The following is a 22,833-nucleotide window of genomic DNA, read 5'->3' as shown; positions in this document are numbered from 1 at the left end:
CAAGACTCTAGTGGGAGAGAAGATTGTGAGTTGTGTAATATCTTACTAGGAGAGAGACTACAAGACACTGGAGAGAAGTGTTCATGCATAGCTAAATATTATAGATGAGCGGTTCGGATTGGCTGAAATCACACACGTTGGGGAGCCAAGTCAATCTGAGTTGTGGTTCGGTTTCGCGCGCTAAATTCAGATCTCAAAACGAGGCTCCGGGAATTTTTTTTCCGCAAAACTCTTGTGAGATTTGGATCGCCATCTTTTGTATATATAGTCCTCCCTGGTTTTTCTCAAGTGCCAATTTAGAACAGGCAGCGTGTAGGGAGGAGGTTAACTGTGGTGCTCTGCTCAGAAAAAGAGCGTTCAGGATGAACGAGGGACATAGAAAGCAATAGAATCGTGTCATTATTGTAAAGAAGTTCTGAAGAGATTAGGCAGCTAGAAGAGTTTACTGGTCAATTGCTTTTAATTTCAATCTTAAATAGAATTTGCTTACTGATGGTTGTTAATGCATTGCATATATAATCGTACTAAACAGTATATACAGACAGAGTTAGATATCATTCTGAACTAAGCAACAGCAGTAACAATCAGATGTCATTAGATGGACAGAGGAATTAGTAAATATTTAGACAAGTAGATACCCAATTGTAAAGGGCTACCTAATTTGCTGTCGGGATATAAACAAATGATGATGCTGAGAAACGAAGGTGGCCTGCACCCATGTTAAATAAAACTTCAAAGACTTTTCACACAATACATTTTTTGATGGATAGAACTTTTATCGATGGCCAAGAGCAGGGCTTTCCTAACATTTTTTACTTATATGCTCTGTGCCGTAATGCTGCCCATCTGCATCAAACTAGGGGACTCATATATATTTATGGAGACGTGGGGGATAAAAAATCATTCCCCTGGGGAGAGCTTCGTCCAAATCCAGAGTAAAAGGGAATGCCCAAAACTTGCAGCAAAGGTGGTCCCCAAGAAGGTGTGTAGTCACTCTGATGCCAGAGCAGCCAGGACGCCTCTCACACTGCCGCTGCGTCCCAGCTGGAACAGGCAGCTGGGGCGTGTTGTTGTAATTAAGTTATTGCTGTCTCTTTAGTGGATGTGGGGTGCATGTCTTGGCCCCATTTCTCCTATCTCAGTCCTACCGGTTCCTGCTTATATGCTATTACTACATTGAGTTAAGGCCTGGGGCATCCAAGTACCTCTGAGTGTGTCCCACTCTACGGGAAAGGGGGCTGCTATAGGTGACCTCTCTCGCTTTTTCTAAAAGCTGAGTTGCATTATTATTATTATCTTTATAAGGTGCCACAAGGCTTCCACAAAGCCGTACATAGGAGGTTAGAACATACAACAAAATTACCAGAATTGCAATCACTATGTGTTAATGTTCTCTGTTTCTCAGGGTTCATAATCTATGTTGGGCCTCATAGTGTAGTTTGAAACATTATGGGGACCTCACTGTCAGTAATCACTCTACTGACTTCAAACACCAGATGGACTTCTAGATTGTAAGCTCTCAAGAGCAGGTCCCTCTCTGCTCTCTGCATCACGTCTGCACTTATTTCATCAAATTTGTATGTACTTGTCCCTTTTTGTGTATGGTTAGCTTTATGTATGATTTATTATACCCAGAGCCGGATTACGGATGTGGGGTTATGTCTCATGGGCCCACTCCTGGACTGTGCACCAACACCTGTCCAGGAACACCGTTGCTACCTTAACAGCTGCGGTGGCACCTGTTTCTGGACATGGCTGTATGCAGAGGTTCCTGGGTCCCTTACGCATCGCAGCATTATTATGTCATGACTACAACGATAAAGGAGCCAGAAGTCCCTGCGTACTGTGCGGACAGAAGATAGAAACCCTAAGGTAAGTATATCATCAAGGGGGAACTATTATTTATTACGATCATTAACAGGGTACTTAGTAAGTAACTCACCTTGAATGATAGCACTATGCTCTTAATTTTACACCATACTGGCCCCCCTATCTCAAGTGTCCCAGGCCCCCCAAAGCTTTAATTCATCACTTATTATATACACTGTGCGGCTCTGTGGGGTGATGATGATGATGATGAACCAAAATCTGCATCGAGAATCCTGGGTCTATCCGGCATTTGAAGTGAGTATTGTGACTACTATTAGAGTGGTTCTAATAATAGAAAATTGTGTTTTCAATATAAATGATATCATAACATGACAATAAGATCAGTACCGTTTTTTGCTCACTAGGCAACATTTTAATCCAGAATGTACAAGGAAATTAAAAAAATAATCGACTCCATGAAGATCTTTGACATTAAAATGGGGCAGGTGGAGGGGATCCCACTTCCAGAAAGCACCTGTGAAATCTGGGACCAAATACATAACTTTCAGGCACGTGAAGACGACATCCTAATTGCTACATATCCTAAAGCTGGTAAGTGGCTCCAATATAGGTGGCATTAACACCTAGTGTGCCAGAGACATCAGCTCCCTTCCTCCTATTTATATGAGTGTGCACATATTTTAGCCTTTGGAACTTGGTGCCAATCCACTGTGAAATGGGGAACTCCACCTTCGGGGAAGTCTAGTAGCCCTTACATCAGGAGAACTGTTCTATTAATACAGTTGCATCCGTTCAGGTCTGTGCATCGATTCTGTTTTCAAATCCAAAGGTAAAGAAAATAAAGCTATGTGTACATTACAACATGCTGAGGGTGGAGTTCCTCTGTAATAAAACATGATCCCGTGACAAGCAATAGCTATTCCCAGCAGTGTTTGATTTAGATGACCCCAGGTGAGCTTCCCAAGAACCTGATACGTTAAACTTTGACCACAGGAATAGGACACAATATGATATCCTGAGTAGTAAAACAAGCTGTAATATGGAGTCGCCAGAAAATATATTCTCTATATAAAAACCACTAAAATTACTAAACCTACAAAAATTGCACATTATAGGCAGGGTCTTATTATATCTGGTGAAGGGATTGTGGTCAGCCTGCTATTAGGTGATACAACATATTTATATTCTTCTATAAATGATTTATTAACATTAGCAAAAGCCTCCATGCTACTTATATCTCCACTCCTACCCCACCTAGTAAAAGGTGGTAGTGCTTGGGGGCCATGTTAATCCAAACTATTTTATGACATATGATGGTTGTCAGGAGAATAACATTTAATAATGTAGCGCAGGGAGACAGCTGAGAATGTTTGCAGATTTATGGTAGATAATATTGTTATATCAATAAGCCAATCAGGGGGCAGTGGCGGAACTCCAGGGAGTGCAGGGGTTGGACAGGAGACTACAGCGGCACCATCGGGCCCCTACCGTAATTTAGGGAACAGAGATGCACTGCTCATATATATATATATATATATATATATTCACACATTTTCCATCCTTTTTGAAACTGATATACATAGGGCGTCCTGCAACATGATTTTTTTTAAGAACAGAAAATTCTTGAGAACCATTGACGGTGCAATACTGCGCCAAGGCTGCATTCAACGAGGTACGTCCCAATCCGGCCAGATCCAATGGGGACAAATTTCTTCATCCTCACAGCTGCCACCTTCATCACATGCTACGCCCTGCACTTATCTGTACAAAGTGGAGCAAAAGCTCAGACATAGACACAAAGTATCACAAGCGGAAGAAATGGCATTTGATCTGCAGATTCCTTTTTTTGCACGTTTATAAATGACCCTAAATATCTTGTGATCAAAGTGGTGGAGAATGTATTTGTTTCATTCAGTATTTAACACAATATCAAATATTTGCTTTTGGAGTAATAAAGTTTCAGTGTAATATCACTTTGTCTCACTCAGTGCTCAGCGGCTGTGTGATCAAAATATTAGTCCAGCCACTAAAATATAGTATCACTATAATAATAATATACACGTGACAAGCTGGATGGCTTTACTGCGATCTCCGATTCTTTTTATCCACTTTTTTCTTCTTACATTAATATGAACAAATATAATATAAGCATTAAATTATGGAAAAAAGAGGGAATGGTCATTGTCACAAACGCCCAGCATGTCCCAGATACAGCAATCTGAACAGAATCACCTTGGTCACTTAGCAATGAATACACCTTTTCTGCCACCACAAAGGATTTATTATGGTGTCCTTACGTTCACCAAAACCACTTATTAATGTTTCACACTTAAATCACATACACACGTAGCATGTGTGTATGGGCTTCGTAAGTTCACAAAGAATCACGGAGAATACACTAAATTAAATGTATTTTAATCCAAAAAAATGTTTCCAAGGCTTAGTTACAAAAAGGTAATAGCAAGTGATGCAATAAGTTGCACAAAAAAGTTTCAGAAAATACAATGGGAAATAAAACCAGAGTCGCTACTTACTAGTTAAGACTTGGCGTATGTGAGGGAACACAATTGAAAAAATGGGACATTTCAGTCTTGATAGACCCCCTCATGAAAATGCACAATGTAATGTCTAAAGCAGAAGATAATAAACCCTTCTTGCAGGCTCTTCACCTTAGGAATTACATTTTCAATTAGGTCAGATTGATTTCCAAAATAACACTGAGGTTTCTGAAGTGAGCTAGGGATGTCCTGAGATCTGGAATGTTCACATGGCCTGAATTCTCACCTCTGCTCGTTATGCTTGACTGGTCAACAAAAAACTACTCAGAGATGCTTATCTGTATCTGGCTAATTTAAAAAGATTATTGACACTTGCATAGGTTCAGACTCATGTCATTTAGCAAAGTACACGTTGAGATCACATTACAAGGTAACATTGTCATACATGAATTCAACAGAAAATAACAGTCAGTCATTAGATATACCATAGAATTGTCAGTCATAACTACTGTATGACCATTCCCTCCTCCTTTTTCCAGAGGGATCTATTCTGCATAATTAAGTATCAGACCAGTTTGCTAGAAAGCCAAAATTCATATTTCTATGAAGGTTTGCTTATCCCCCTCCATATCTAATTAAAACACATACTTAAAAGTTGATTTAATATTAGAACTGGGGGTCATACAAAAGAGGGTGACTTGTGTTGATGGAAAAACTATTTCCAGCTGGTGTAAATGTTGTACAGATCACATACGTGTTAGAGATCTCCCTCGTTATCATGGTCTCTGGTTCTCCACAGAATTGTGTCACGGCAGCAAATACATTATAATATGGTTGAGCAGAACACACCCACACATGGATCATTTTAGTCAGCAGCCAATTAATCTACCATGAATGTTTGTTGGAGTGTGGGAGGAACCCCAGACCCAAACCCAGGTTGGGAATCGAATTCATGATCCCAGCGCTGTAAGGGAACAATGCCATCTACTGTGCGACCACACTACCACTACCCCTGACTGCTGCCTGCATGACACATGAAGGTTCATTGGTATAAAACCATCCAGAGTTGGTTTGCCCCTTGCATGCATTAAAATAAAACAAACGGAGTGGAAAGTTCAGGCTGCAGCTGAGGTCATCTGATGTGGCTCTTACAGGTACCACGTGGGTGCAGGAGATCGTGGACCTGATGCTTCTAGAGGGGGATGTGAAGAAGAGCATGCGAGCACCCTGCTTTGTCAAGGTGCCATTTATAGAATTCAATCCAAAGCCCATGAAATCAGGTAACAGATATATACATTCTACATATATTATATACAGCTCAGTAACTGCTTATATGACTGTCTGGGGTAATTAAAGTTTTCCGCTTACGGATAACTTAATTTTGTTTTGCAGGGCAACAACATTAAATAACTCTTTATATTGATAAAAAATGCCAGAAAGAAATATAAATATTTTTAGTAAGTCAGCAGGGGATATGTACGGGTTGGGTACGTGTACCCGGTAATGATAAGGCCAACAGATAGAATCCTGACATAAATAAATATAGACTGACCTTAAAAATGACATCTAAAGTATCCGACAGTGTTCAGCTAATGTCCGAAAACAGGAAATCCCGACACAGCGTTTTGACGTCAGTTAAAATGGCGACCATCATATCAGCAGTTTTAAAGCGGCAATGCTGGGTCCTGCGGCCTAACCCTAATACTTAGCTTAGATGAGTGAGGCAGCAGAACCCGTCATTGCAGCTTTAAAATAATAAACAAAACAGCGTGTCGGGATTTCTTTTATTCTGAATTTGTCTGATACTATACGTGTCATTTTGAAGGTGAGTCTATATTTATTTATTGTCGGGAATGTAAATATCGGGGGGTTTTTTATGTCAGGAAACTAACTGTCGGCCTTATCATTACCGGGAACATGACCACCACCGGTATGTACAAGTCAACAAATCAAAAGCATCTGAAGGTGAAATCACAACTGCAGAATTATTTATCCCCCAAACATGAGAATACCCCATTGGTCGGTGTACTGTTCTTACATCACCAATTGGATGTCACACAGCGTATCAATACCTTATATGGGATGAGCCACTTATCAACTGTCCAATAGGAAGCAACAATAAGCACATACACACAGAGGCTTAGGTATATAACATTCCCAGACCTGCACTGTACCACAGGTGACGGCACAGAGTACAGGCACACGCCGACACCTACCATAGGCGCATAGTTAAAGCCCCCTCCCTCCTTCCTGGAGATGTCCTATCTGCGAGAGTTAGAAAATTTTGAATTTTTTTTTTTTGTCAAAGAGAAAATGAAGCAAGTGGATTTAAATTTTAATTACAATGAAATAGAAAAAAAATAAAACCAAGCTTGTGATTAATTTCTTAGTCCTTCCATATATTTAAGGAGTGGCTTACGCCAACACTATGGAGTCTCCTCGTCTCTTAAAAACTCATTTGCCGATACAGCTGATGCCGCCATCTTTCTGGGACAAGAACGTGAAGGTGAGTGAGAGACCAAAAAAATATTGTGCCCCAAATTATTAAAGGTTATTCATTTTTCTTGCGGCTGAAAAGAAGATGTAAAACGAGCAGAGTCTCTGCTGAACTGTTAACCCTTCTTGCTGGAGTGTAGCAAAATTGTTTCAACGGAGTAAAACTAAGTAGTCCCGGAAGCCTCTCTATTAAAGTGAAAGGAGGGGGAAATCAGAGCTCAGACTACAATATTTTCAAGCTGAATTGATGCAGGAAGGCTGAGAAAGTTTTGTGTAGCGTTATATTTACTAATAATTTACATATCTTATTACAAATGTGAAAATATGAATTGTGGGGCTCAGATTGGATTTGGTGGGGTCTGTGTCCTAGTTCCTCTTTTTGCTCTTGGCCAGATATCATTCAGGAATATTTGCAGGATAAGGGGGTTTGAACTCTGCACGGGAGATCTAATGGGAACTCTCTCTGAAGTCCTTTTTATAGACTAAATTGTCCCTATCTTTATTTATACAAGGTGCTCTCCAGAATATTCTATAACCAATAGATAGGACAAGAAAGAGAATCCTATTCGGAACCACTCTTGTGTCCAATATCAATCAGAAAATCTATCATCTATTTATTAAAATTATATTTGAATTGTTAACATTCCCCAACAGTTATTGAAATATTTAAAACGTTGAGTTTGTTTCGGAAGTGAAAAAAACCCCACAAACTAGCCGATCAAAATATAGGATGTCTGTTTATAAATATCATCAGATACTTTGGCTTAAACAGTATCCTGTCATTAGTCGTTATATATTTTTATTTTATTCATGAGTTATAACTTTAAAACATTTCTCATTGACAGTAACTGAAATTAGTTCCTATATTTCAGAAATATATTGTGTCAATCTGAGTCCTTTGCACAAATAAGACTGTTATAATTTTGCTTAAAGTTGTAGCAAAGGATATTGTTGTTTCAGTAGTTTAAAAAAAGTTTTAAAACACTTTGTTACTTCGTAAATACATAATAGAAGTCACAAAAGCCTTAATGAATTGTTGCCTCCACCTTCAAACTATTGCTAGAATACATCCTTTTCTTATCCAAGATACAACCAAACCCATTATCTGTTCTCTCATCTTCTCCCACCTCAATTACTGTAACCTTCTATCTGGTCTTCCCCTCACCCATCTATCCCTGCTTCAATACATCCGAATTTCTGTGGCAAGACTGATTTTCCTCTATCACTGCTCCACATCTGCGGCCCCACTCTGCAAATCCCTACACTGGCTCCACATATCCTCTACACTCCAATACAAATTACTCACCTTAAACTACAGATCCCTTAACACCACCCCCTCATACATCTCAAATCTCATATCCTAATACTCTCCCTCACTTGTTATATCCACCTCTGACCTACAACTCACCTCTGACTCCCACCTACAAGACTTCTCCTGTGCTTCTCCTCATTTGTTGAATTCTCTATCATCTCCAATCACTCTCCCACAGTCTTTAAATCTTTAATCTCTTTCTAACAACCCATCTCTTTATTAGAGCTTACCCTAACCTACTTACAATACCCACAGTAATGCACCTCACACCTACCTTACTCCCAGCTATACTGCTCACACTGGCAAACCCTCACACCTAACCTATTTCCACCTATCATCATCATCATCATCAACATTTATTTATATAGCGCCAGCAAATTCTGTAGCACTTTACAATTGGGAACAGACATTAATAAGACAATACTGGGTAATACATACAGACAGAGAGGTAAGAGAACCCTGCTCGAAAGCTTACAATCTATAGGACAATGGGAGTTAGAAACACAAGGGCATGTGCTACATCATATTGCACAATGGACCAGCCAGACTGCAAAGGTAAAAGTACTGAGTGGGCTGTGTGTGTTGCAATGTTGGTCAGAAGGTTGTTGTCTTGCGTTAGCAGTATAGAGGATGGCAATAGGGTAACCTAGGGAGATTAAAATGATGGTTGAGGAATATCATAACCTTGTCTGAAGAGGTGGGTTTTCAGTGAACGCTTGAAGGTTTGAAGACTAGAGGAAAGTCTTACTGTGCGTGGGAGGGAATTCCACAAAGTGGGTGCAGCCCGGAAAAAATCCTGTAACCGAGAATGGGAGGATGTGATGAGAGTGGAGGAGAGACGTAGATCTTATGCAGAACCTATACCACTCACACTGGTACACCCTGACACCTACCCTACTCCCACCTATGCTACTCACACTAGTACATCCTCACACCTACCCTACTCCCACCTATACTGCTCACAATGGTACACTTACACCTACCCTACTCCCACCTTTACTGCTCACACTGGTACACCCTCACACCTACCGTACTCCCACCTATACTGCTCACACTGGTACATCCTCACACCTACCCTAGTCCCACCTATTTTTCTCACACTGGTACACCCTCACACCTACCCTACTCCCACCTATACTGCTCACAATGGTACACTTACACCTACCCTACTCCCATTTTTACTGCTCACACTGGTACATCCTCACACCTACCCTACTCCCACCTATACTGCTCACAATGGTACACTTACACCTACCCTACTCCCATTTTTACTGCTCACACTGGTACACCCTCACACCTACCAGACTCCCACCTATACTGCTCACAATGGTACACCCTCACACCTACCCTACTCCCACCTATACTACTCACACTGGTACACCCTCACACCTGCCCTAACTAAGTAGATGTTCACCTTGTCACCTTGTCGAGCTTTGGTAGATCTATCTGAATTGGGGCATTCTTGGGTCCAATATCAATCATTAAAATAAAAAAAGTTTTAAATTTCTTAAAATTATTTTTGAACCACATATACTTCTCAATAGTTAGAGACATATCTAAAAGGTGTGTTTGTGTCACAAGCGATAGTGTGATGGTGTCAATTGTATCTTTGAAGTACTGTAGGTGGCAAAGGTTTGTCAGTGTGGAAGTCCAGGTGGGCAGAGAAGGGAAGGTGGTAAAGAAGTGTCGGGGTAGAAGACCCGGTAGATATTACACAGGTAAATTAGATGTAATATGTTTATATGTATTTCTCCTCTCTCTGGCAGGTTGTATATCTTGCTAGGAATGCCAAGGATTGTATGGTTTCATACTTTTACTTCCAGAGGATCAATAAGGCCCTGCCAGACCCTGGGACCTGGGATGAATACTTCTCAAAGTTTTTGGCTGGAGATGGTGAGCCTAAGGGACAAATACAACTTGTAAAGACTAAGTAAACTACAGGACGTAATTTACTCCTACTTTGTAAAAATACGTCCAACTCTACATAAGGCCCATAGTCACCAGTAAATTGTGAAGCTCTCCTTTCCAAATCAAAAGGGGCTTCATTGTCCTCAGACATCTTGCCAACATTATAAAGAACTGGTAAGTCTTGACCTCTCTAAGATCTTCTACAGCGATGGCAGAGTAAGTTTGTATTTGGGGGATAAAAAAGGATCTCACTGTCTAGATTCTAGATTGCCCACCTGTATGGAGACCTGTCCTTTTACATAAGACAAAGCTCACCATTATAAAAGACTACAAATAAAAGTAAAACAAACAAACACAACTATTCCGGCGCTGAAACACTAGTTTATAACGGATAGGACTAGGTATTAGTGTAAAGTCCCGCTGCTGTATCAAACCTGTGGGTTAAATAGAACAATAAAAAAGATAGAGAACAGCGCTGAGGACTATACCTAGTAATGAATCCACGTTTGTAACAATAAACCATTTAATTGTATAAAAAACAGTATATATAAAATACAATACAAATATCAGTGCACTGATAGCCAATCCCACTACACTATATAGCATGCACGGTAAATAGAAAATGATCGGACAGTCCGAAGCTTCAATATTGCAGGAGGATCTAGTCCTTACAGAAATGGTCTAAGTAAAGCGGATCAAAGTAATCGGAGGAATAATAAAAACCATGAATCACATTCACATCGAAAATATCACCACACAGTGAAGCAATAGGTGAATACAATTACTGTCACTCTGAACCATATCACCAATGCAATTGGGCTTGACGAGTAATGCTTTTATACGTGACTACACACCGGAGATGGTAATTATCTTGGCTGGGAAAGTTCCGAAATTTAACAATAACATGCAATAGACAAATATAATCCGTTACTTTCCTGAGGTAGATGGTGAATTCCTCTGCAGCCTCAAAGGATTATCCCAATGCCTTGATCACGGTCTCCGCGGGTAACTCGCCGGTTAAGACCCCTGTAATGGATCACTGGGCTCCGTAACAGTGTTTGATGAAAATTGACATGCGGACTTCGTCCGCACTTAACTCCGTAGTCATCAAACAATATGAATAATGATAAAGTCCTCGTGTTTGATTAGCCGTCCATAGAGTGGGATCGGATTTCATCAGAGGTAATGCAATTTCCTTCCAGGTAAGTAATGCTCTTTATATAGCCAACCAAACAAATGGACTCTGTAAATCTATCTAGATTTTTATGAATACTATTAGTAAAGTAATTTTATTGGTGTTTTTATTTATTTATTTATTTATTTATTTATTGAATCCACGTTTGTTTCATAAAAGATCCATTGTGGACTTGTGTTTGAAATAGTTAATATCAAATTTCTATATGCACTCTTCCTCTGGAAAGGGAATAGTTAATACGAAAAGCTGATTAATTACTTACACGCTTGCCGGATAAGGCTGAATACAGAGTCCATTTGTAGGTAATGGTGGCGTAGTGGTTAGCACGTTTGCCTTACAGCACTGGGGTCATGAGTTCAATTCCCGACCATGGCCTTATCTGTGAGGAGTTTGTATGTTCTCCCCATGTTTGCGTGGGTTTCCTCCGGGTGCTCCTGTTTCCTCCCACACTCCAAAACATACTGGTAGGTTAATTAGCTGCAAACCAAAAAAAAATTGACCCTAGTCTCTGTCTCTGTCTGTGTGTGTGTTTGCCTGTCCATGTCTGTATGTTAGGGAATTTAGACTGTAAGCCCAATGGGGCAGGGACTGATGTGAATGAGTTCTCTGTACAGTGCTGCGGAATTAGTGGCGCTATATAAATAAATGATGATGATGATAGGTATAGTCCTAAGTCTCAGCACTGTTCTCTATCTTTTTTACAAATAAAAGTACTCTTAACAAAAAAATCCATTTACAACACACAATTCATCAAAAATCATCTAATTCTCCTTTTAACTTATATTAGGTCCTATCTAATCCAAATTGTTACTTCTCCAGAACTCTAGGATGAAACATAACCCTGTGAGCTTTAACACAGACTAGTGGGACTGTTCATAAAATGAGTAACCACATCTTCCATGGGTAACTTACAATCGTTATAAATAATGTATTCCTTTCAGTCCCTTGGGGAAGTTGGTTTGACCATGTCATCGGCTGGTGGAAAGCAAAATACAACCATGAAATTCTCTACATGTTCTATGAGGATTTGATCGAGGTAAGAAAAATGAATGTGGCATGGAGTACATATGTATACAGCTAGTTCAGGTGTTCCTGAACTAGCTGTATACTATTTCTATTAAAATTCTCTTTTTGACCTGCTTTGAAGATCGGAATTTCTGTCACATATACTATCTTTTTAAAAATATGACATCATTGTCTTAATAGAATTGTGACATCTATTTCTGGACTTATAGTCTACAAGTTAACCCGTGCATGATACTCATGCATTCTAGTCAAATCAAGCTACTTAAGGTGTTAAAAAGGTTCTTGTCATGCATTTGGGCCCTAGCCCAGGCCTCCTCAGGGGAAGAGCGTTACTTCCCGATGCAAGCGCCCTTTTTTAACGTGGTTTTGTCCACATGTCACCACCTCATCATTCTTCTCCATCACCTCATCCTTCATTTTCATCGCCACATCTATTCAGATGTCTATCCAGACACAGGGATCTCTCTCAGTGGTCCTGAGTATCACACTCCTCTCGCTCTGTCACCCCCGGCAACCACCAACCACTCCCCACTGTCACCCCCGGCAACCACCAACCACTCCCAACTGTCACTTCTCCTTCAAGAAATATATATATATTTTTTTTAAATCTTTATAAACACTTTTAACAATTAACAAATTAAATTAACAAATTAAAAACATCTTAGTATACCAAATTTCAGCCCTTTCTGAGTTTTTTCCCCCACACACACTAAGAATTTAGTAGGTCAGTGTATAACTCCGCCCAGCAGGTGGCGCTGCAGCTTGGTTTTATTTTTTCCACACACACACACACACACACACAGACAGACTAACACACGCCACTATGCATTTATATTATAGATATGGAAACGAAATGTGAGAACGAGGAGATTCCCGTACTGGACTGCAACTAATTACCCTAATTACCCACTACAGGAGATATGTGATTTTCACGTGTTTTCAGGGACCCATTTCAACGGTTATTATTTTTAATTTATTTATGTGTTTTGATGTGTGTGTGTGGTACGAACCACTGTGTACCAATAAGCAGATTAGATGTAATTAATAATATTGCTGTTAGATCTCTATTGCAGTGTTTTGTATACATAACGTTGAGTTCTATATACCGTGCAATATTGATTAATGATACAATACCTTGCTGAGCTGCATCGTGATAAAACTGTTAATGGTGAATCTAACATATTGAGATTCTCCATGTAAATGTGGAAGTATTATTTATTTTAGGAGTTTCTGGTGTCATTTGCGTGTTTTATACTTGGTATGGTGTCTATATTTGACACTATGTAATTTTATTTATGTAATAAATGCTATAAACTGTTGGATGAGCGCTTCCTTATTTTTACACTTTGTGCTTATTGTTTGGTCAGATCCAGATATCTGTCCGTAGGTAGCTGCGGTCCTCAGTTTTTTTCAAGTAAATTAATTTAGATCACTTTATATTGTTATTTCTCTTTTTGACAGGACCCAATACGAGAGTACAGAAAACTATTGAAGTTCCTAGGAAAGGAACTGTCAGATGAGGTTCTTGAGAAGATTCGTCATCACACATCATTCCAGGCAATGAAGGAAAATCCGATGACCAACTACAGTGCTCTACCAGCAGCTGTATTAGATCAGTCCATCTCGCCCTTCATGAGGAAAGGTATAATGTTATTGTTTCTATAAGGCAATGACAATTTAGAGTCAATATGGTGGTAATTATTTATTTCACGTTTGTGAATCCTTGTTTCAGGGAAAGTTGGAGATTGGAAGAATCATTTCTTGGTGGCCCAGAATATTGTGTTTGATGAGGAATACAAGAAGAGAATGGCGGGGAGTGGTCTGAGCTTCCGCACCCAGTTGTGAGACTAAAGCTGGCTGCCCGCAACAATAAAAGTCAGGAGATGCATGTCTTAATTAAAAAAAAATTCAATTACAAATTCATCAACTTTAAAAATCATTAGAGATGTGTGCGCACCCCCGTGTTTTTGGTTTTGGTACTAAAACAATCTTTGTGTTTTAATTTTGGTTCTGGTTTTGCCACAAAATCCTTATCTGTTTTGGTTTTTGATCTGAATTTAATTTAAAAAAATATGAAAAATAGGTAAAATCATGTGATTTTGAGCTGTTTTTGTTCTACATTACTATTTATAGCATTAACAGTTATTTACAGTATATTTTCTAATGATCTCTTCACAACTGTCCAGATTTTCACCAAATTTGGCCAAAGGCTGCAGCGATCTGGCTAAAATTGGTGACAGAACAGCGGCACAAATACATGGAAGTTTAATAACCGATACAATCCCTATGATTTATAGTAGCACAGCAGTGTGCATAAAGTATCTACATGCTATCTCTGAATACTGAAAAATACATTCCTGAGTTTTTGCAATAGATTGACAGCGGTAGTAAGAATAAGTAGTCATTAGACTGACAGCGGCATCAGTAGACGTTTAGACAAGTAGATAGACTAAGGTGGGGAAAGACCATGCACACTATATTTTTAACCTTAGAAAGCATGCCTTATGGAAAGTGAAGAGGCAGTAAGAGGTCATTAGTCATTGGTAGACATTTAACAGATGATAGATCAAGGACATAATGTCAAATAGTGCAAAATGAAATTGTCCTTGGGCCCATCCACCCATCCATATGTTAAAAAGGACATGCATGAAGAAGGAAAACAGTTCTACTTAGGTTGCACTGCTGCAACCTAAACCTCCCAATGGTACCAGCCAGCTAATGTCACCGATGAGCAGCCCATATCCCCAGAACCTAGGATCTTCTAATCCTTGACACTATTCATTATACTTATGGCATCAAAAATGGCAGTGATACTAGTGTAATGTCTCAGGGATATCAGGGAGTGTCTTACATGACACATCAGACCAATCCTTACAACCAGTCATCAGTATTTCCTGGGCTCCTGAGTTCTTACTCTACAAACCAGCCGTATGCCAACTTCACCAATCAGATTCAGACACTGATGCATCCACCATTTAATCTTTTTGGAGCCAGTATGCCATACAATTACAGTGACCATCCCTCTGCTTCAAAACAGACTCCTGTGCCAAGTTCATGCAATTACAGTTCCACAGCGGGTTTACTTGCACTGCTGCTGTTGATATACCTACCCAGTGGGCTGTTATGGTTTTGTTTGAGCAGTACCGCTTGTCCACATATCTGTAGTTAAGTGGATAGCTGGTACAATGGCATTTTCTAGGGACTGAATGACTTTTTGTTTATCCTCGAGGTACAGCTGAGTAATTGCTGTTTGGGACAAATGTAATTGAGATGGAATTTGGTTGCATGGACTCATGACCTCAACTAAAACCTGATGCATTGAAAGCGGAAATTGGAGGCACATCTAATGCTAACATAGCTATCATGGCTTTAGTGATCTGCTGTGCAACAGGATGCGGGCTGTCATACTTGTTCCTTCTTCCAAACGCTTGCTTCACAGACTATTGGTGTTTAAAACTATGCTTACCCTTCTTGCTTCAATTCTGTACAGAAGTATCACCCCCAGCAACAGCTGTAGAGCACAAGGATGCCTCTTGTGAATAATGGATTGCATTAGGGGAGTTGGTTGGAATTGGAAAATTGGATGCTGGACTACGTACTAATAATGAGGTGGTTGGTTGTGAAGATTGCATGAGGTGTTTATCCTTTCAGCTGTTAGCTGATGCTCTGCTGCTTGTTTCTATACACAATTCTGAACAACCAATTTTAGACAGATAGATTAGGGTGGACTGCACCCAGAAGAAAATTGGTGAAAGACCAGGCACACTATATTTTGAACGTTAGACAGAATGTCTCATGGAAAGTGAAGAGGCAGTAAGAATAAGAGGTCATTAGACGTACAGAGGCAACAGTAGACATATACATATGATGAAAGACCAATGGCATAATGTAAAATAGTGCAAGATGGAATTGTCCTTAGGCCCACCCACCCATATGTTAAATGGGACATGCACATAGTTTAACAAGCCTAGCATTTCAGTGACAGGGACTGCCTCTTTTGTGGCTGAAGTGCTTGATTTGTTTGGGCACCTACAAAAGCGAACATTATAGTTGTTGATTGTTGAACTGGAGAATAGATAGGGATTTTAACAAATTACTAATGTATGGTCATTTAGCTAACAGTGGTCATCTTCCTCAATGGTAATAAATGACAATGTCATCACCCTCATCGTTATCTTCATCAAAGGTTTCTATAGCAATTACATTTTCATCTTACAAAAGAAGATACATCAATTAGGTAACTAAGGCAGTATGTGTGACACAGTGGAGAGGGACAACAGTGACACATTGGAGAGGGACAGCAGCGGCTGTATCAGAGCTCATTAGACGGAGAGACATCAGTAGACATTTAATAGGTGTTGATAGACCAAGGCCATACTATAAAATGGTGAAAAATGAAATTATCCTTGGGCGCTCCTACCCAGTTGTGGTACACATATTCAACAGTTACATGATCGACATTTATATGTTGGACACCCTAACATTATTGCAAAGTCCACGAATAATGAGATCCCCAGTATTGCTAGGATGACAACTGAAATGTAGACAGTATTATTAGTTCGACAATAATATCCCTAACCCTATCCTTTTCCCTGTCCCTAACCTTGTCACTAGCCTAGTCCTAAACCTGTCCATAGCTTTAGCCCTAACCTTATCCCAACCCATGTAATACTGTTGACATTTGAATTGTCAACTTAATGTTGACAACTTTCTGAAAGTCGACCAAATGAATGTCTAGCTGTCGATAGCATAGCATTTTACACAAGATGATAGACCAAGGCCATAAAGTTAAATAACGCAAGATGGAATTGTCCATGTGCCCACCAACCCATATGTTAAAAAGTATACATCTAGTTTAACAAACCAAGCACTTCAGCAACAGGGCATGTCACTGTTGTGGCTGAAGTGCTTGTTTTGTTTGGGCCATCAACAAGAGAGAACATTTTGGTTGTTGGTTGATGTACTGATTTTAACAAATTACTAATGGGCATTTGGCTAACAATGGTCATCTTCCTCTATGTTGACAATGTCATTACCCTCATTATCATCCTCCTAGCATTACAGATTATGTTTGTAATTGATGGCAAGATTGGCATTCCTCATACGATTTGTAATTCATTTTGATGAACACCAGGTTTTTTTTGCATTTTTGGTAAATAGCCATCTTCGGCGGTCACTCACAACGCTCCCAGCTGTTCTAAACACCATTTCCGAGTACACACTGGAGGGTGGGCATCTTAAGTACATCATAGCTAGTTTGTACAAAAGGCTCTAAATTGACTTTTTTCCTCCCAGAATTTAAAGGGACTGTTTGAAATGCTAATTTCTACTTTATCATTAAAGTAATCCTCAATGTGAAGATACCAGTTTTCTGGCCCAATGCTACCCACTTCACGCTGGCTGGCCACCCACGGGTGCCTTCCTATGCCAGGGAAGTCTACCCAGTAGCTTCTAGGATTCGTATAGTCACTTAGGCAATTGCAGTTACAAAAGTACAACAGTACATTTATTGTCATACAAACAACACCACAATATTTATTTTTTTTTAAACATATTTTATTAGGGAGATTTTTCAATTTTTCAAAACAGTGTAAAGGTTAAGTTACATTAATCAAACAACAAATACATTGCGAATGAGAAAAACAATGTGAACTATGTCAATAAAAGCAAAAACCGAGAAAGGGAAAGAAAAGAGAGAGAACAGGGGACAGGGGGGGAGGGAAGGAAAAGGGAACGGAAAGGAAAAAATGTTAGTTTGGTGAGAGGGGGAAGGAGAAGGGGCACCTGACTTGGCATCTAAATGTATTACAGGTACCTATCATATATTGAACGTTTTCTGACACTATGTACATTAGTCTCCATTCTAGTCAGGCTTTGGCTGTTCTGCACCTTAGGAGGTGAGCCAGGGATCTCACAGTGTCAGACTGTTCGGAAATGATGAAATGCCAATACTCTGTAGAGGCTTATTTTGGAACAATACTTAGAATTGCCGATAACCTGTTCCAGGTATCACAAACATATTTTCTGCGCTCTCTATCAGCATAAGATAGAAACTTTAGTCCAATTCTTTCATGTTTGTGTCCATGAAGCCGTGGGAGCTGTTGGTCTCACAACCTCTGTCGTATTTGATATCAGTGACGGAGGTATCGCTATTCCCAGAGTCCGTAGCAGGGTGATTCCTTGATCTGGCGTCTTAACCTTATGGGATTGACCTTCTTGGCCGACCAGCAGGTGAAACGGAAACCCCCATCGATATCGAATTTTGTGATCTCTTAATAGCTTAGTGATTGGGGCGAGATCCCGTCTTTTCTGCAGCGTAGAGGGAGCGAGATCCTGGTAAACTTGAAGGTCAGATCCATCGAACTGGAGTGAGGATGCCGCTCGGGTGGCCAAAACAAATTGTTCTTTATATTTGTAGTAATGGAACCGAACAATGACGTCTCTAAGCGGAGGTTTCGGACGTAATGCTCTGTGAGCTCGGTCTGTCTGTACATCCGATGCAAAGGCGTCTGGTAGATAATGAAGGAAAAGCTTCTCAAGATATTTGGGTAGTAGATCTCCATCTACTGTCTCCGCGATATTCCGGATGCGGAGATTATTCCTTCTGTTCCTGTTTTCGGTAACTTCCAAGTGATCCTTAAATGATTCCATGTCTGCGCGAATGTCAGATAATTCTGTGGACACGAATTCTTGGAAGTGACAAACCTCATCAACTTTCTGCTCTAGGTCTGTTGTTCTTGAACCAATAGCCGCTATTTCTTGGCGAAGCTCAGGCATTCCCATTTTGATTTCCTCTTGAATAACCGTTCGGAACTCCGTTTGCATAGTGGATTTGATGATGTTTCTCAGTTCGATGGAAATAGAGGTATTAGTAGATGCGTTGGCATCTTCTTGGTCTGAATCAAGTTGGTGGAGCGGAGAAGACGCAGATGTTTGAGAGGCATTCTTCTTCCTAGCTTGGGTAAAAAAGGAAGTTGCTTCTGGTGGTGCATTTTTTTTCTGATTTCTGTGGGACATAGCACCGTCTTATTCTGAGAACCACTGGTTTTTGCGTTTTTTTGTTTTGTTTTTTTCCCCCCACAAAAAAAAAAAGTCTTGGTAGATGCAAGAGGTATATCAGGATTCAATTAGCAGTTGTAAAGGTTTAACCCTCTTGCGTTTGCAGACATGTATTATTGAGTTAAAGAGCCATGGATTCCCCTATGTGCGAGCAAGTTAGGCACTCATCTGGTTGTTAGATTATTTGCAATTGGTGGCTTATTAGATGAGAGTGTGGATTAGTAATTGTAGGAAAAGGGCCATTTCTTAGCCGTCAACTCCTAGATATCATCATCATCATCATCAACATTTATTTATATAGCGCCAGCAAATTCCGTAGCGCTTTACAATTGGGAACAAACATTAATAAGACAATACTGGGTAATACATACAGACAGAGAGGTAAGAGAACCCTGCTCGAAAGCTTACAATCTATAGGACAATGGGAGTTAGAAACACAAGGGCATGTGCTACATCATATTGCACAATGGACCAGCCAGACTGCAAAGGTAAAAGTACTGAGTGGGCTGTGTGTGTTGCAATGTTGGTCAGAAGGTTGTTGTCTTGCGTTAGCAGTGTAGAGGATGGCAATAGGGTAATCTAGGGAAATTAAGATGATGGTTGAGGAATATCATAACCTTGTCTGAAGAGGTGGGTTTTCAGTGAACGCTTGAAGGTTTGAAGACTAGAGGAAAGTCTTACTGTGCGAGGGAGGGAATTCCACAAAGTAGGTATTCAGGAGTATTAGAATATTTCAGATGTTATTCCGTAAACTGCCACCAGATGGCAGGGTATTGCTGAGAATTTAAGACAGTCTAGGCAGTGACACTATAGACATAGAATTTGCCAAACTCTTGACGACAATTTCTCTCACCTCAGCTTTCGGTGGGACCCTTAGAGCAGGGGTGTGAGTGGGTCTGAAGCAGTTCGTCTTTGAAGCAGGTTCTTCAATAACACAGCCAGCACCAATGTTGATCAAGTGTTGGGTAGATCTTCTCCAACCCCTCTACCGCTGTTGATATGTGCGGCCAGGGCTGCCAGCTCCCAATGCACGGCCTGATAACTGTGCTGGCTGAAGTCGTCGTCGTGGTGTGACTCCGCCTTCACCGGAAGTGCGGTTTCTGTGAAGCTTGTAGGGCTGGATATCGGGGCCTCAGGGCCAGAAGTAGGCCTCAGCGAGATGGGGTTCAGTAGTTAGCACCGGCAACTCACAGCTCCAGTGACCACAGGGAGACTCACTGCCTCGCAGACCACCAGATCTTGACAGGCGCGCCTCACTGCCAGGTCTTACATATGGGCAGCGTGTCCCAATAGGTCCAGCTATGCCAGGGCACTTGATCCTCGCCGGAGACCTCGGGACCCACGTCCGGAAGTGCGGCGGCCGTTGACTTCTGGTTTCGCGGCCGGAGCAGTCTTTACCTAAGCGGCGCCACAGACTGAGGAAGCAGCGTGCCCCGCAGTGTGATGAGGACTCACTCGCAGACAGGTATGGTCCAAGCGCTGATAGGGTGGGGTGGGGAAGCCGGCAGTCCTCCACCTTTATAGAGAGAGGGTAATTGGGGCAATAAAGAGCTATTACCAGGCCTCAATCAACCCTCGGGGGTCCCAGATGTAGCGATGGTCTCCAACGGCCTCTGGCTCTTCGTCCGGTGTCCCGATGGGCCTCAGCTCAATCATTTATTGCGGAGACAGGCGCAGCTATAGCCAACAGCCGCAATAGGCCTCACGCCAGGGATTGCTGTGTGCGGTCTTCCCGGGGACCATAAACACATCTGGAGGCACTGGGAGATCCCTCTCTGTATTTGCCAAACTCGTCGGGTGTTTGGGGTGCTCAAAATCTCCAATAAGGCTTGATTTACCAGTCTCAGAGGGGAGCACAGTAAAAGTTGCGATCAGCCAGTATGGCCACCAAGCCACGCCCCCCCACAACACTACAATATTATGTACACACAGTACCCACTGTTTGTGGCTAATCAAAAGTATGTAATTTGTTACCACTACTACTCATACATTATACATTCATTATCAATAACATGAATACCCCTATCACCTATTATAACTCTAGGGCTATCACATTGAATAACAAAAGCTTTGAGTATGACATAGTAATACATTAGACACATTTCAATAAACTTTTACCCAGATATATTTAATCGGTACACCAGTGTATACTTGAGGATCCTGCAAGGTGGTAATTGGATGACGTGGATTTGTTTTACCTAGAGAAAGCCCATCTGTAGGAGGGATATGGGATGGCTCTATTGGTATCATCTTCCTGACACTCTCGCAATCAAGACAGGACATTGCCTTCCTACTAGCTTGAGAATAAACGTCTGGTGCACCCCAATATACTCTTACCAGCTAGCACATACCTTCTGTACCCAGCTGAGCCAGACCATGTACTGCCTCCGCTAGGTCTGGAAGATACACTCTGGGAGCTACTGGTCTACCTTGTCCACCTCTCCAGGGTCCGCCAGACTCCTAACCACATCTCTTCACCTTCCAGACAGTTTATTCTTCAGGTAGCACAAATATATTAACTAATTTGTGTGTGCATGCGTGCGTGTGTGTGTGTGTGTGTGTGTGTGTGTACACAGTTTAGAACAATACAACGAAAAGCAAAACAAAACAAAGATTTATGAATCTGTCAAATAAAACCCTGCTGTCTATTTGACAGCTATGTCCTGGTGTAACAGTCATATGCAGTCATGTGTGTAAGTGTGGACTTTATTAACAGCTACTTCAGTTGGTAACTGTGTCACTGTCACAAGTCCTCCATGTAATGTCCTACTTATGTACTGGCATTGCTATGAAAAAAAGTTCTTCAGTCGCCTCAACGTCGCCCCCTAGACTAGAAAAATGCTGAAGATCAATGTATATCAATTGATTTTCCCTCTGCCAACTCACATGCCATTTTCAATCCCACACATTCAGCTACTTGGCTAAGTGAGAAGGGCAAAGGGGTCCATCTCTATAACACTTTCTTCAAATATAACAGTATCCAGTACATGTCTGTCTAACAGTGAAAAATATAAAACATAAAAATGTTACATTTTCTAGGGTTTCACTTATGTCAGGTCTTGTTGCAAAAATCCTACTCCAATGTTCTACACAGAGATGCATATCTGTATGTCTAACCTCCAGCAATCTCCTGTCCCCACCCTTTGTGCATATATATACAAAGGCACACTTTGCACAGGAGACAAAAAAGGCAGATATGCAATTGATAAATGTGATTTTGCTAAGCTGACGCCATCTTGTTGTCTTATAGCCATTTTGTTCTGTTATAGCTTAAAGACAATTAGATGCACCTGTTTTGTAGGAGTAATTCAGTATTTGCAAGACTATGCTTATAACCTTGGACATATCAGACAGGAGATAAGCAACCCCTCCCTGGGGAGTTTTCCTGTGTGATAATGAGAGAATGTACTAACATCTGTGTAAAGGGAGCATTAGTGGTTAAAACCTTTTCGAGCGTAGTTTTCTGTAATACGTGATTTTTGCTATATAGATAGGGACTTGTAACTAAC

The 22,833-nt window shown here is 40.7% G+C and overlaps 1 protein-coding gene across 4 annotated transcripts in view; it reads left to right on the top strand.

Annotated features, from left to right (window-relative positions):
• Positions 1 to 14,357, top strand: part of LOC142097287 (sulfotransferase 1C1-like) — a 59,750-nt gene extending 45,393 nt beyond the window's left edge. For 2 of the 4 annotated variants that reach the window (XM_075178991.1, XM_075178990.1), the window contains exons 2-8: positions 2,235 to 2,421; positions 5,483 to 5,608; positions 6,737 to 6,834; positions 9,903 to 10,029; positions 12,181 to 12,275; positions 13,727 to 13,907; positions 13,998 to 14,357. In XM_075178991.1, the coding sequence (XP_075035092.1) occupies positions 2,253 to 2,421; positions 5,483 to 5,608; positions 6,737 to 6,834; positions 9,903 to 10,029; positions 12,181 to 12,275; positions 13,727 to 13,907; positions 13,998 to 14,110 (909 nt within the window). In that variant the 5' untranslated portion in view covers positions 2,235 to 2,252 and the 3' untranslated portion in view covers positions 14,111 to 14,357. The other 2 variants (XM_075178993.1, XM_075178992.1) reach the window with 2 other exon arrangements.
• Positions 14,358 to 22,833: the final 8,476 nt, after the last annotated feature.

Source organism: Mixophyes fleayi, chromosome 7, assembly GCF_038048845.1.
Source record: "Mixophyes fleayi isolate aMixFle1 chromosome 7, aMixFle1.hap1, whole genome shotgun sequence".
NCBI classification, from domain to species: domain Eukaryota; kingdom Metazoa; phylum Chordata; class Amphibia; order Anura; family Limnodynastidae; genus Mixophyes; species Mixophyes fleayi.
This window is presented reverse-complemented; position numbering and strand designations above follow the sequence as displayed.